We start from the raw sequence: 12,527 nt of genomic DNA, 5'->3' as shown, positions 1-12,527 counted from the left end.
AAACTTTTTTACATCTTCAAATCTGAAAAGAAAATAACTGAATTGACTTTGCAGGAGTTTGCCGCATGGATGGCGGGCGCCGCTCAGCTTCGCAGTTTGCTTCCCATCACACTGACCACGCTGACTGATGAGTGTCGGATCCAGAAAACAGCATCCCGCTCGTCTTTCACTTCTTCACACCAGTAATCAAACGTGAACGTTCCTCAGACTTCCTCGGGATCGTGTTACAGTTTGTCTGGCCGCCTCTGTGATTCCATGCTTCAACAAGCTGCTCGGCCATCTGCTGCAGCATGTGGAAAGAGTTCATTTCAGGATTTTAAGAATTTGATTTTTTTTTTTTTTTCCCTCCCTCCGTCTTTTCGTCCTTTGAGGCTACCTGAAGACGGCGCTTACCTTCAGACAGTCCACTTTGATTTACACAGGCTCTCCCGCTGTCGCACAGATCTGGATTATAGTGGGGGGGGGGGTGTTTTACTGCCGGGGGGCCTCGGAGACGGCAACAAAGTAGGCAGAGTGACTCCGTGGTGAACTGTCCCTCCGAGCTCCCCTGCATGAGCGAAGCGTTTCACAGAAATGACTCACTGTTTCCAGGTGGAAAACCAGACATCGGCCAAAGAGGAGGAAATGATGTATACACACATTAGAAAAAAGAAAAGAAAAAAAAACACAGACTCACACACGCTGAGAGGGTCAAAAGGGCAGCGAGCTGCTTCCTGCTGGCGAGTTTGGGATTTCAGTGGATCCTCTCCAGGGAGAGTCTGGTCAGTGATCCGCCGGAGGTTTCCTGAGGCGCTACCAGGCTCGGCCGCGGCCCGGAGAAGGACTGCCCAACAAACACGATGAGAAGCCTGGCTCCGCTCGACGCTTAATTCGATGCTGAGGTTAGTTTTTTGACGCCTGATGCGCCGCAGAGACTGAAACATCCTCCAGGTTGAAGTTTCCAGCTTGTGTTATAGGTCTGGAATCTGTGCGGCGGAAGGGTAACCGATCGCTCCGTCTGTTGTGACGACGAGGGTGAAAATCCCAGACTATTGTTATGGGAGGGAGGCAATAAACAGAAACATTTCTCAATAGCAATTTTTAGGGGGATCCACCGATAGATCCTAATTTGTTTTCCCAGAAAAAAAGAGATCCAGCTTTTCTGTTCTGTCTTGTGATTTCTCAGTATAGAGGATTACTCTGAAAAAAAAAAAAAAAAAGAATCATAAGAAGAAAGCATACTTTTTGGTCGTCTTGGGGAAATTACTTCTCTGAAACTCATTCATAGTTATCCTGAACTGCTGGGAGCAGTGGGCCGCCACGGTACGACGCTCACAGAGCTGATGGGGGTCGAGGGTTTTGCTCAGGGACCCGTGGCGGTGACCTGGCAGCATTTGAACCCTTAACTTCTGATCTCTGACCTTCTGGTGTATTTCTCAGGATTCTCGTCCCACAACAAAAATCCCCAATCAAGACCTTTATTTCTAACCAGTTCTGTAAAATTTAAGTTTTTAAAACAAATGTTTAAGGTTTATTGATGACTGCAGGGTTTAACCTGCCTTCATCGATTCAGACCCTGCAGCTCAATGAAGTGGTGCAAATGATGGATTATGAAAACAAAAAATGCAACAGTAGTCACTATCATTAATCCATTTTCTGAGTTTCTTACATGGAACAATCTGTTCACGTTGCTTCAGCACTGAGCGCAGTGTTTTAATTTTAATGGCGATGCTCTGTAGGAACAAACGGAGCTGCTTCTGCTCCGTCGCCTCATTAAAGCGTTCCCCCGCTCACATTAAGCAACAACCTGACGCCGCGGTGGAATTACAATAAAAACAAGCTTCCAAAAGCCCAATGCATCATTTTATTTCCATTACTAAAACCGTGCAATATATTTCATATCTGTACAGCGAAATGCATAAATCAGAAGTGCTGAACGGGAAATTATGGGCGCATCTGCTTATCATTTCATTTCTCTGTAATTCTTTGTGATGAATTTGTTATCATCATGAGCCTCAGTAAATCTTTTGTTAACAATATCGTGAGCTACTGGCGATGGACGTGCCAAAGAAATCCCCCGGATGAGAGGTTAATCACTGATCCTGCCTCCACTCCAGGACACTCGGTACTTTTTCCTTTTTACAAAGCTCTCCTAGAGGAGGCCGGAGCCGCCGTCAGGCTCTACCTGGCTCGCCTGCTCTGCACCCTTCAGGCCCAAAAATCCTGGAAAACATTGCCATCCTCGCAGGAGCTGCGTGGGGATTTAGGGAGAACGCGGAGCCCGGAGTCCACGTGGCGAGCAGGGTAAACATGGAGATCTGACGATGGAGGAATGGAGCGGTGCGAGGGACCCTCCGCTCCCGTCTCCGGCTGCTTCTCATCTCCCCGCATTGCCAGATGGCTGCCATACTTTCACACGCTCTTCGATCCACTCTTTCTTCCCATTTTTCTCTCTCTCTCTTTTTTTTGCTAATCAAACACTGTAAACCATGTGGATTGAGACTTATTCTGCAAATGAAAGACACACATCAGGCAGTGGTTACGGAGCAGCCCCAGAGAAAAACACGTCTGGTTCAGGTCCTGCTGACATGTATACGTTACTTCAGAGAAGAGCGCTCAGCACACGAGCTTCATTTGGTGTTTTATCTTGTAGATTTTTGCACTTCAAACAGAAAAATATCAAACGGTTTTATTTTCGCTCATCCAGGTTTTATTGTGATTGTGTTCGTCCCACCGGAACGCTTTGCTCAGGCCGATCGGACGTTCCCGAAGTAGCCAAAAGTTGCCAATTTTAGAATGCCTCACAGTGCAAAATACGGTTAATAATATCATATTTTTCAATTTTGTCGCAGCTAAAAATGCAAGAAATGCCTGAAAACTCTTCTTTTTAAAGGTTCAAAGGGAGTTTTTCTTTGTAATTGCTCCAGTTTGTTAGGTCGTCCCCTGTTTGACACCTCTGCTTACAGCGGGTTCTCAAAGTGGAAATGGAAGCCGGAGATCTGTGCTTCCTGCAGGCAGTGTGTCGATTACCTTGCTGCCAACTTGTTTGTTTTTTTCTCTCTCTCTCTCTCTCTCTCTCTCTCTCTGTCCCTGATTGTTTCTTTTCTGTCTTACAGTCCCCAAACCCCGACTGCTGCAGCAGAGATCTGCAGAGGTTTCTTTCAGAGGGGGTTTTGTGGGATTGTTTGGCTTGTCTCTGTAAAACTGCCGTTCCATTTTCATGGTGAAATTAGTCTCATGTGAATCAAACTGAATCGAATTGAGTTTAAACTCCAGTGGTAACGGGCATATTCAGGATCTCCATGTTTACATGACGGGGCCCTCTCAAACCTCTTGTTTGGATTTTTCCCTTACAGAGCAATGAGGCTTGTGTTTATATCTGGACGTTTAGTCTTTGGTGCTCGTGCACATTTCACATTAGAAAACCAGATCTGCTCGGAAAATCTTTAAATAGTGTGAAATGAGGACAAATTTTCATTTGTTATTGATCTGAGCTGCCAGTGCCGGTATGACGTTTCTCCTATATGACTCCCTTTCCTATCCTGAACATTTCCAAGTGCTTATTTCTTTGAGTTTCTCTACTAATCACTATTTATTTGAACACATCTTCTTGTAATCAAGCTCTTTTGTTGCGTGAAAAATCAGCATCACATGGAAAGAAGGTTTCAAACTGAAGTCATGTCTCTATTCTCGTGTTCAAAGCGTCCTCCTATAGGACGACGGCTGTCAAAGGCTTTCATGTGAAGATCTGTCATATTATGGGACTTATCCAGATGACCTTTAAGAGCCTGGAGCATAAAAAAAAGATCTAAAACCATTCACAGAACGTCACTTTTGACAAGTTTCTCAGGATTTTATAAGAGCCGTCACAACAACGCTCTTCGAGGAAGACAGCGGCTTTAATTAGATTTGAAGCAGATATTAACCATCCATCATCTGAGTGCGCAGCCGACCGCAAGTAATGGCTTTCACGCGCAGATCAATCACAGCAGTTTGGTCGTTTTAATGAAGAAGGCCAAGACGTTTGCTTTCAGTCTGTGATTTGAAAACCATCTTTCCAATAAGTTAGTTGTTCAAGCGATGACATGTTTCAATATGAAACAAAATGAACATTTAATTAAATTCAGACAGCAGGATTATGAAAAAAGTTGAGCTTTTTTCTGGATTCATCCTCAACAGCACTGGTTAGACTAGTTTTTAATTTGTCTTGAGGTTCCTTCTTAAAAAACCTTTCCTATTTTTCTTCAGTTCAGAGATTCAAGCTTTGAAATTTTCACAAAGAAATCTTTAGAAATGAGTGAAAATATAGAAACATTGTGGTAGAATCCTTAACCACATGTCAAATTACGTTGCAGTGATATAAAGATATTCAAAGCATGCTGCATTACACAGAATTACGAGCGGGATAGAGAGATAAAACATGTGTGTGACTGCATTGTATTACTCTGTTAATGATATTCCCAACTTTCTAGGACTGTCGGCTCTCCTTTTCTACAGATTTACACAACTTTTCTTATACAAACTCTCGGTTTTTAGTTCAATAAGGAACTTACGTAACAGTCATGTTGTGCATTAACTGCACTTATTGCCTACTCATGTCAGAAAACTTTCAAATTTCTTTTGTTGCATTTACTAAACTAAATGAATGGACATTTAACTAAAATGAGGTTAAAGTGCATTTTTTAACTGGCAATGAATTGGAAAAGTAAATTATATAAAATAAAATGCAAATTTCACTCCAACTTGACAGCACAGATTCTGACACTGCAGAGGATTCACACGCGACTCAGCAGCTTCAGGACTTTTTTTGACATTGATCACATTCAATCAAGTTCAGGATGTGGTCATGTCGACCACTCAAACAGGTAAAAAAAAACAAAAAAAATAGGCCAAACAGAACAAGAAACATGTGAAAAAGACAAACTGACACCAGAGCAAAACACTGCAGCTACACGTCAGGGAAATAATAACAGGTATACGGATACAGTCATGGAGGATCACATGAAGGCTGCGACAACCAGCAACATAATAACTTCAGTTGTTCTGAATGTTGTAGAGTCGATAATGTCATGAAATTTTAGTAAAATATTCAAGATTGAGAGAGATTGTTTAAATGTATATGATGACTCTCCCATACACTATTTTTGATACTCAAACTACACAAAACCTGCAAAAAAACCTTTTATTTCTCAGAAAGAGAAATGAAAACCATTGCATTATTGGTGACTTTTTAATGCTACAAACAATATAACAACTCATTACTTTATTGTTGTTAAAAACAAGCATGAACCACATGAATTCCAGTTTCTGTTCTCTGCCTCATGGAGACGCGGGCGGCCGATCAGGCAGCAATCAGGGACGTGGGCAGGGGAAGACTTTCAGGGGGATTCATCCTGAATCCGAGATAATCCTCGCAGGTGTGCTTCAGTCAGATTGTGGAGCAAGTCACCGGGCAAACGACTCCGTAATGGAGCCACACGCCATTAAACAGCGCAAACTAGATCAGTCTCCATCATGGCGCCAAGACAGATGTGCACGAGATGTGTGTGTGTGTGTGTGTGTGTGTGTGTGTGGGAACCCTCCAAAAACTGCACTCAAGGACAGAAGCAGTTCCTGTTTCCACCTCTCAGGAACACTTCCAGGAAACATTTGATCAGAATTTAAAATTCTCGTTGCTTCTGGATCTTCGTCCTCTGCCGGCCAGATTCACCGTCAGTCTCCCACAACCCTCCTGTTGCCATCTCGGCGTCATGGCAGCTAATTCAGACGATGGATGATGAGAGCCCTCCGGGCGACAACACGGAGCCCAGATTTCAATTTTAGTCTGCAGCTTCAATTTGGTCTTTATCGTCAGCAGGAGGACGAGCGGCGTCAGTCAGAGACGTGCGGGGATAAGGTCAGGACGGCCTCGGGGGTCGGAGACTTCGGGATCACTACAGGCTTGTTAGCAAACAGATCATAAAATGAAGAGTGAAGCTGCGAGTGGTCCTAAAAGGTGACGCTTTAAAGGGCTTTTTAAGACTATTGACTGAGGAGGATCAATTTAAAACACACTGGAGTCACTGCGGTATCCCACACCGGGGCATCGTTTGGACTAAATCAAATGTTTTGATGGTTGATTCATCTAATCGTCAAGCTTTTATATAGATGAAACTCAATCTGTGCAGGATGGAGCCGATTCTGATGCTATCACCGGGATAGGGAGCGATCAGTGGGGGAGTCAGAGGGTGACTGAGGGGGGGTCGTAGTTCAGGTTATATCTTGGATGCTGCCACAGCAGCCAAGCTTCCTATACTGCCAAAACATCACTTCAACACTGAGCTGAAGATATTGTGGAAGCTTTTTTTAGAACCAGTAAAAAAAAAATGAACAATGCATCTACTGAAGTGCTTTAATTCTATTGTTGCGCCGCGCCTGCAGCCAGGACTCATACAGGAGGACCTTTTCTCCGTGAGGAGGACAGTGTTTACCACTTCACCTCAATCACTCCTTTCTATTCTCTTCCTTTCATTAGAATATCAATAAAATCTTTATTTCCAAAGGGAACTTTTTATTATCGGACTGATGAATTGACTGAATGTCTCCCACAATGCCCTCTGTTGTCTCCTCATCAGACTAATCTGCGGATACACACTCCCGTCTTACTCTAGCTTGGAGTGTAAGGTAACAAAGACAAACAAAAAAAAAAGAAAAAAAGAAGCAACCCGACACTCGTCTGCTCGCTGCGAATGTATTCACCGACAACAACGGCCTCTTTAAATTGCATTAACACGGCTGAAAAACAAGATCCAGCCAAACAAAACGGGTTTCTGGGAGCGAGGCGATGCAAATTATCCAATTTTGTGCAACAGTGCTTAAAGCCAAAAGGTCCCTGAGGGAGAAGTGGATTACTTTAGGAGAGACTCCCTTGGCAAACAGCCGAATAGAGGCGACTCGGCTCAACGACTCGTTAGGTGAGCAGAAACGTTCAACATGTGGAGCTTTCAGCCGTAATTCCTCGCCAGCCTGAAAACCTGTTGTGACCAATATGTGAACTTAAAGATCTGCACCAAGAAACAGCGATCAGCCCAGTTTCTCATAAATTAGTGGGACGCACAAACAAAAGGAGCTCATCGAGATGTTGTTTCAGCCTTTGAACAACAAAGACCTTTAACCAGAACACATGTTTTCATGCAGCCTTCAGACTCGGTTTAGCGGCTCCCAAGTGGAACGGATGACATCAAGATAAGAGTCTTGGCACCGGCCGGCGTTCAGCCCTGACCGAGTCTTTTCCGCGGAAATATGCAGACTGGACTGTCCCACTTAATGGAAATAACACATGTGGTGCGTTTGGAGGTTGGACATCTTCCGATTTAATACGTGAAACCTGAATGTGAAGTCTGTAGACGGTGTGTAGAGGCAGTCATGTGGTGTGTTCAGGACTGTACATAGAACTGGGAAAAGTATGTCAAATGTGACCTTTTTTTAACTTATCTCATGGTGGGTGAAGCAAAAAAGGAATTTCAAGGGGAATTAATAAAGCATGATGTTTCTGGATAGTACAGAAAACACACACACATGCTCAGGTAGAACATGGAATCTCCACATAAAGATTTAGAGTTTTTACTTTTTTTCCAGAACTGCATTGCGTTCTCATTTAAAAGCCACCTGCTAATGTTTCCCGTTTCTGAGAATTCCTTTGTCTTGGTGGTGTTACGTTTGGCTCCGGCGAGGACTCAGGACGCCAGACACCGCCGCCGGTGGAACACACTCATTTATATTCCCAGCGAGAAAAAACAAAAAACATCCAAAGGTTCAAAATAAAGTCTACGAGATCGCAGGAGATTATCACTGAGGCACACTGGAGAACTACCGACACAGACGAGCTCCGCCACCAGAAACAGGTGAAACAGCAATCAGAGATCAATCACACACCTTTCTTCATGACAAGTGGTTTTATATCGCAGCTCTGCGGCTTCTGTTCGCTGATGTTTGGTTATTATCTGAAGTGCTGAACACACTCAGACTGGAGAAAAGGTTGAGGGATCACTAATATTGTTAGAATTCCTCCTCGGGGAGAACTTGAATGTCTATAAAACTCGGTCCAAGCGTTGTATCACACATCGGCTCGCGGTGGCTGCGGAGGGAAAGTCATCCGAGGCTCATGAACGTCTGAGCGGAGCTTGGATGCGATCTATTGAGCAGCTGCCGAGATATTTCCAAGCAAAGAGGTGGATCGCTCTCTGTCATCTTGGCAGCGAGTATCTTAACCTCCGTGCAACTTTATCTTAGCAGTCTGAGGAGGAGAATTGAAAAAATAATTGATCCAGACAAGGTCAAAGCTCTGGTTTCTTCAAAGAAACTTAAAGGAGTACTTGAAAGCGGCTTATCAGCACATGTGGTGCCATGGCCGACGTTATCTATAGCACTCTGTGCACCGCGGGCGAAGGGGGGTGGGTGTCAGAAACACTTTGGGGGAGAGTGAGCCGCTTGACATTAACAATGACGTTAAGGGTCTGTGAGCCACAGGAAAGCCGAGCAGCGCCTCATTGTGATTAAATCTGCGCTCAGTTCAAGCAGGAAGCAGCAGAATGGAATGGCAACAGGTGCTACTTTGCTTTTTGCGCCGCTCCTTTTATGTTTTCACTTCCTGAAACGCGCAGGAACTGTCGGCGACGAGCCCGGTCTATAAATGTCGCCGTCAAATCCACTTGGATTCTGGACACATCAAGTCCGTCATCCAGCCCGTCCTCCCGAAGAGGAAGTCAACGTCTTCTCCTCACATCCACACTGTGGGCCCGGCGGATCAGATCCCGCTGGAGCACAGAAGAAGAACCGGGAGGCAGCAGAGTTTGAACAATGCTTCAAAGGGCTTTTCTTTAAAGTAGAATCTGTCAAACTTAATCTCAGAGAAGAACATGTTCTTCATTCTCCCAACCTCTATATACCTCTTAATCCAAATCCCAGCTGATTAAAAGCATCCAGCCATCATGGACTATCAGTTCATCACAGAGAGACAACCGCATCACCGCTTTAGATTTGACTGAAATACTCAATTTGGGAAAAACTCAAGCCTGAGACCAAACCGTAAAACTATATGATTTTAATTAAAAAGGATACTACCATCACTCATGTGGACAATCTTTCCAATCAGGGTCTCAAACATCCTAAGAATCTCCTCTGTCTAAGCCCGGCTGCTGGCGTTGATCTAACACTGCTGCAGAGGCTCTCCTCTCGTCGCCTCTGACAGCTTCATATCCCGCCGCTCAGCAGGTGATTGACATCCACCATGTTAACCGTGGGAGGAGGGACGGACAGAGAGCCTGTAAGAGAGGCAGACAGTCTGCTGGCGTCCTCTGATCTGATCTGATCTCCTCCTCGGTCTGTAGGCAGGACGGCAGGGTGAGGAGGAGAGTGGTCGCACGCTGCTCTCTGTTGGAAGGAATCAAGCGGTGCACGTGTTTAAGACTTCAGCAGGCAGTGTGGCTTCCCAGTTTACTTCAAGTGTGGAGTTTGCACTCTCTCTTTGTGCACAGCTCAATTTTATCTGGTTTTAAAACATTAATTTATAAAATGTCTTTTTTTAAAAAAAAAAAATACATATCCAGCATTATTTGTAGCAGTAAATCACCTTTGACCTGTAAATACACTGACTTGGTCAACTTAATCTCTCTTAATATGAAATGAAGAGCAAATTCCAAGTGGTTTAAATAAAAATTACTTTATTTTTTTAAAATAAATGCATTTTTACAGTCAGAAAGCGGGACAGCAGGACATGCACGGCTGCTCCCGACACTGGAGGCAAACTGAAACATCAGAGAGGAAAATAAACTGCCAGAAGTCTTGGGTTGCTCTCACCTCTCTATTTTTATTTTTTTTGCCGATTTGTCTCAAACTCCAGGATCTCCTTCCTATGGACATTAATAAATGGCACGCTTCATTTGTGATTAAAAACGGGGTGAATTAAGCACTTAATGCATCACTGTCAGTTAAAAAAAAAGAGCAAAATATGAAGCTCCAGGCCACAAATGGACATTATTATTATTATTGACAAAAAAGCAGACAAAACTGAGCACAAAGGCAAGAAAAACATTGATCTATTTTAGAAAAAAAAATATATGTACTCAACCAACATCTTGGAGTTTGAGACTAGTGTTATCTTCATATATATTCACATATATCTTCATCTGAAAACTCAGTAAGACCACGACAATAGGCAGGCACATTTCTCAATACTACACGTTGACTGATGGCTTACCCACTTTTTTTTTCTGAAAAGAAAAACCTCCAACCCCCCGCCCAAAGAAAAGCAGAAAAAAAAACCCCAACTGTACAATTCTATAAAACGTTTGTGTTTTTACATTAGTTACAAAAAAAAAAAAATAATAATACTTCATTTGCTGATCCTTCATATTGAGGACAGAACAAGAGAAAAAAGTTTGCATATTCATTCTTTAAACTCTGTGACCTTCTGCTGGTGTGTATTAATAGAAATGATAATACTATACGGTGTGAGGAACAGAAGAAAGAGTGATCGTGTCTTTCCTGTTAGTGTGAATGCGCGACCGGGTGAGACATCAGGGTTTTTTTTTGTTTTTTTTTTTTAAAACCTTCCAAGAGCTACATGATTACTTGATGATAAAGATAATATTCTTGTGCAGACATCTATTTTGTAGATCAGAAGTCAGCCACATTCTGCAGCTCGTTTCTCGGTGATAGCCAGACAGACTGAGATGAATCGAAGGACGTTTGGATCGGCCGGAAAGTTCTGGAACCCGCGTGACGCTCACCCGGGTGCTGTGGACCGTTTGCGCCGTCGGTCTGTTTAAAACAAAGCCAGTCCCACATTAATGTCACCCCCATCTGCGGACACGAGCTCACGAGACATCGGAAGCAAAAAAGGAAACTTAACAGCAGCTTATTCATAAACACGGCCGCATACTGCACAAGTGCTTAACGTGTGACGTCAAGAAGATTCGTGGAGCGGACAGGAGAGCGGCGAGAAGACGTCTGACAGATGAGGCTGGTCTTTCAGGATAAATAAATGGATATAACATTAGATATCTGCTTTAGTCGCGATGCTTCAATGACAGACGTGACGTTTTAGAAGGAAATAAAAGACAAAAAGGAACAATTCTTTGGGTTAAAGTCGGATTTAAAAAAAAAAAAAAAAGAAAGGTTTCCGTGGACGCAAGTCGGTGGTCGTCAGTCAGTCCGGGAGGGGGGGGAAGGGGTGGCAGGACAGAGGACGAACGTCCTACGAAAAGCTCCTGCTCGTCCACCACAGTTCACCTGGACTGCTTCCACCGGGGTTAGTGTCGTAACAAGTGACCTCGTCGGTAGTAATACGAGAAAAAAACAAAAAAAACAAACAAATAAAATTCACCAACGTTAAAACGGTGTCAGCAATGGCAAAAAAAAAAGACGCTGCTGCTCTGGACTCTTGGATGCAGCTCCAAACCATTAAAAAGACCAAAAACAGATAGTAGAATAAAATAGACCCCGAAGCTGTGCCCCCCCCCCCCCCCTCCCCTCCCCTCCCCGGGGCTGATGGCGCTCAGACCCAGCCGCTGGTCAGCTTATAGAACATTTCCTCGTCTAGAGACTCGTTCTGGTCCTTGGCGCGCGTGGACAGGAAGATGTAGCCTCCGATGAACTCGTGCACCACCTTGCAGTCCACCTCGGCGCAGACGAAGGACAGGCTGGGCTCGTCGGCGAACTCCACGGTCACCTGGGCACACAGCGCAGCGGCTTCATGCGTTTGAGAATATTTAACTTCAAATAAACTCGGTGCAGTGAGAGAAACAGGCTGTAATCTGCATCAAATGACTCCTAGTCTCTTATCTGCAAACTAAATAACTTGTAAACTCCTGGATATTGGCCCCAGGAGAGACGACTGGCACATTAGAAATAAATTGTTACACAAGAACCCTAAAAACTGCAGACTGCACAACCTTCTTTTTGCACAATTTGCACAGATTTTCGGCAGCACTGCAGTTAAAACTCCATTAAAAACATCAGGGAAATTACTCAGTCTGCACTCCTCCTCCTCAGGAACAGGATATTTTGTAATAACTGGACAGAAGTTTAATGTTCTATTGTTAAAAAGCAATCATGAATTGGAAACTCAGTTGTTGAGGAGGGAGTTTCCACAGGAAGCACCGCATTGGTCTCAATATGACACGATCCTGCCTTTCAGAACAATTTAATTTGACGAAGAAATGAATTATGGGTAATGTGCATGTTCCAAGAAGTGCCAATCTGTTCACAGATGTTTAAATAAAGGTTAATTCAGTCTCCAGGGCCCTCAGTCCACTGACTGATCGCTGGCGTATGGCGTGCTGCTGGACGGTGATTCCTACCATCTTAATCTCCCAGTTGACGTTCCACTGCTTCATGTTGCTGAAGCGCCAGGTCTTGATGGCATCGCCGGTGCTGGCGTCCATGCGGATCAGACGGTTGTACGTGATGCCGATCAGCTCCTCCCGCTTCACGCCTTGGAACCTGGAACGCGCAGAGAGCCGACGGTGAGCGGCGCACGGGTCCGCCGCGGCGGGCGCTCCAGCCGC

The 12,527-nt window shown here is 44.3% G+C and overlaps 1 protein-coding gene across 4 annotated transcripts in view; it reads right to left on the bottom strand.

Annotated features, from left to right (window-relative positions):
- Positions 1-9,831: 9,831 nt before the first annotated feature.
- Positions 9,832-12,527, bottom strand: part of fermt2 (FERM domain containing kindlin 2) — a 37,034-nt gene continuing 34,338 nt past the window's right edge. For all 4 annotated transcript variants that reach the window (XM_030116306.1, XM_030116307.1, XM_030116308.1 and 1 more), the window contains 2 exons: positions 12,321-12,462; positions 9,832-11,689 (listed from right to left, as the gene is read on the bottom strand). In XM_030116306.1, the coding sequence (XP_029972166.1) occupies positions 11,516-11,689; positions 12,321-12,462 (316 nt within the window). In that variant the 3' untranslated portion in view covers positions 9,832-11,515. The remainder of the gene's footprint in view (positions 11,690-12,320; positions 12,463-12,527) is intronic.

This window comes from Salarias fasciatus, chromosome 19 (genome assembly GCF_902148845.1).
Source record: "Salarias fasciatus chromosome 19, fSalaFa1.1, whole genome shotgun sequence".
NCBI lineage: Eukaryota > Metazoa > Chordata > Actinopteri > Blenniiformes > Blenniidae > Salarias > Salarias fasciatus.
Note: the sequence above shows the minus strand (reverse complement) of the source record. Positions and strands in the feature narration are given on the sequence as shown.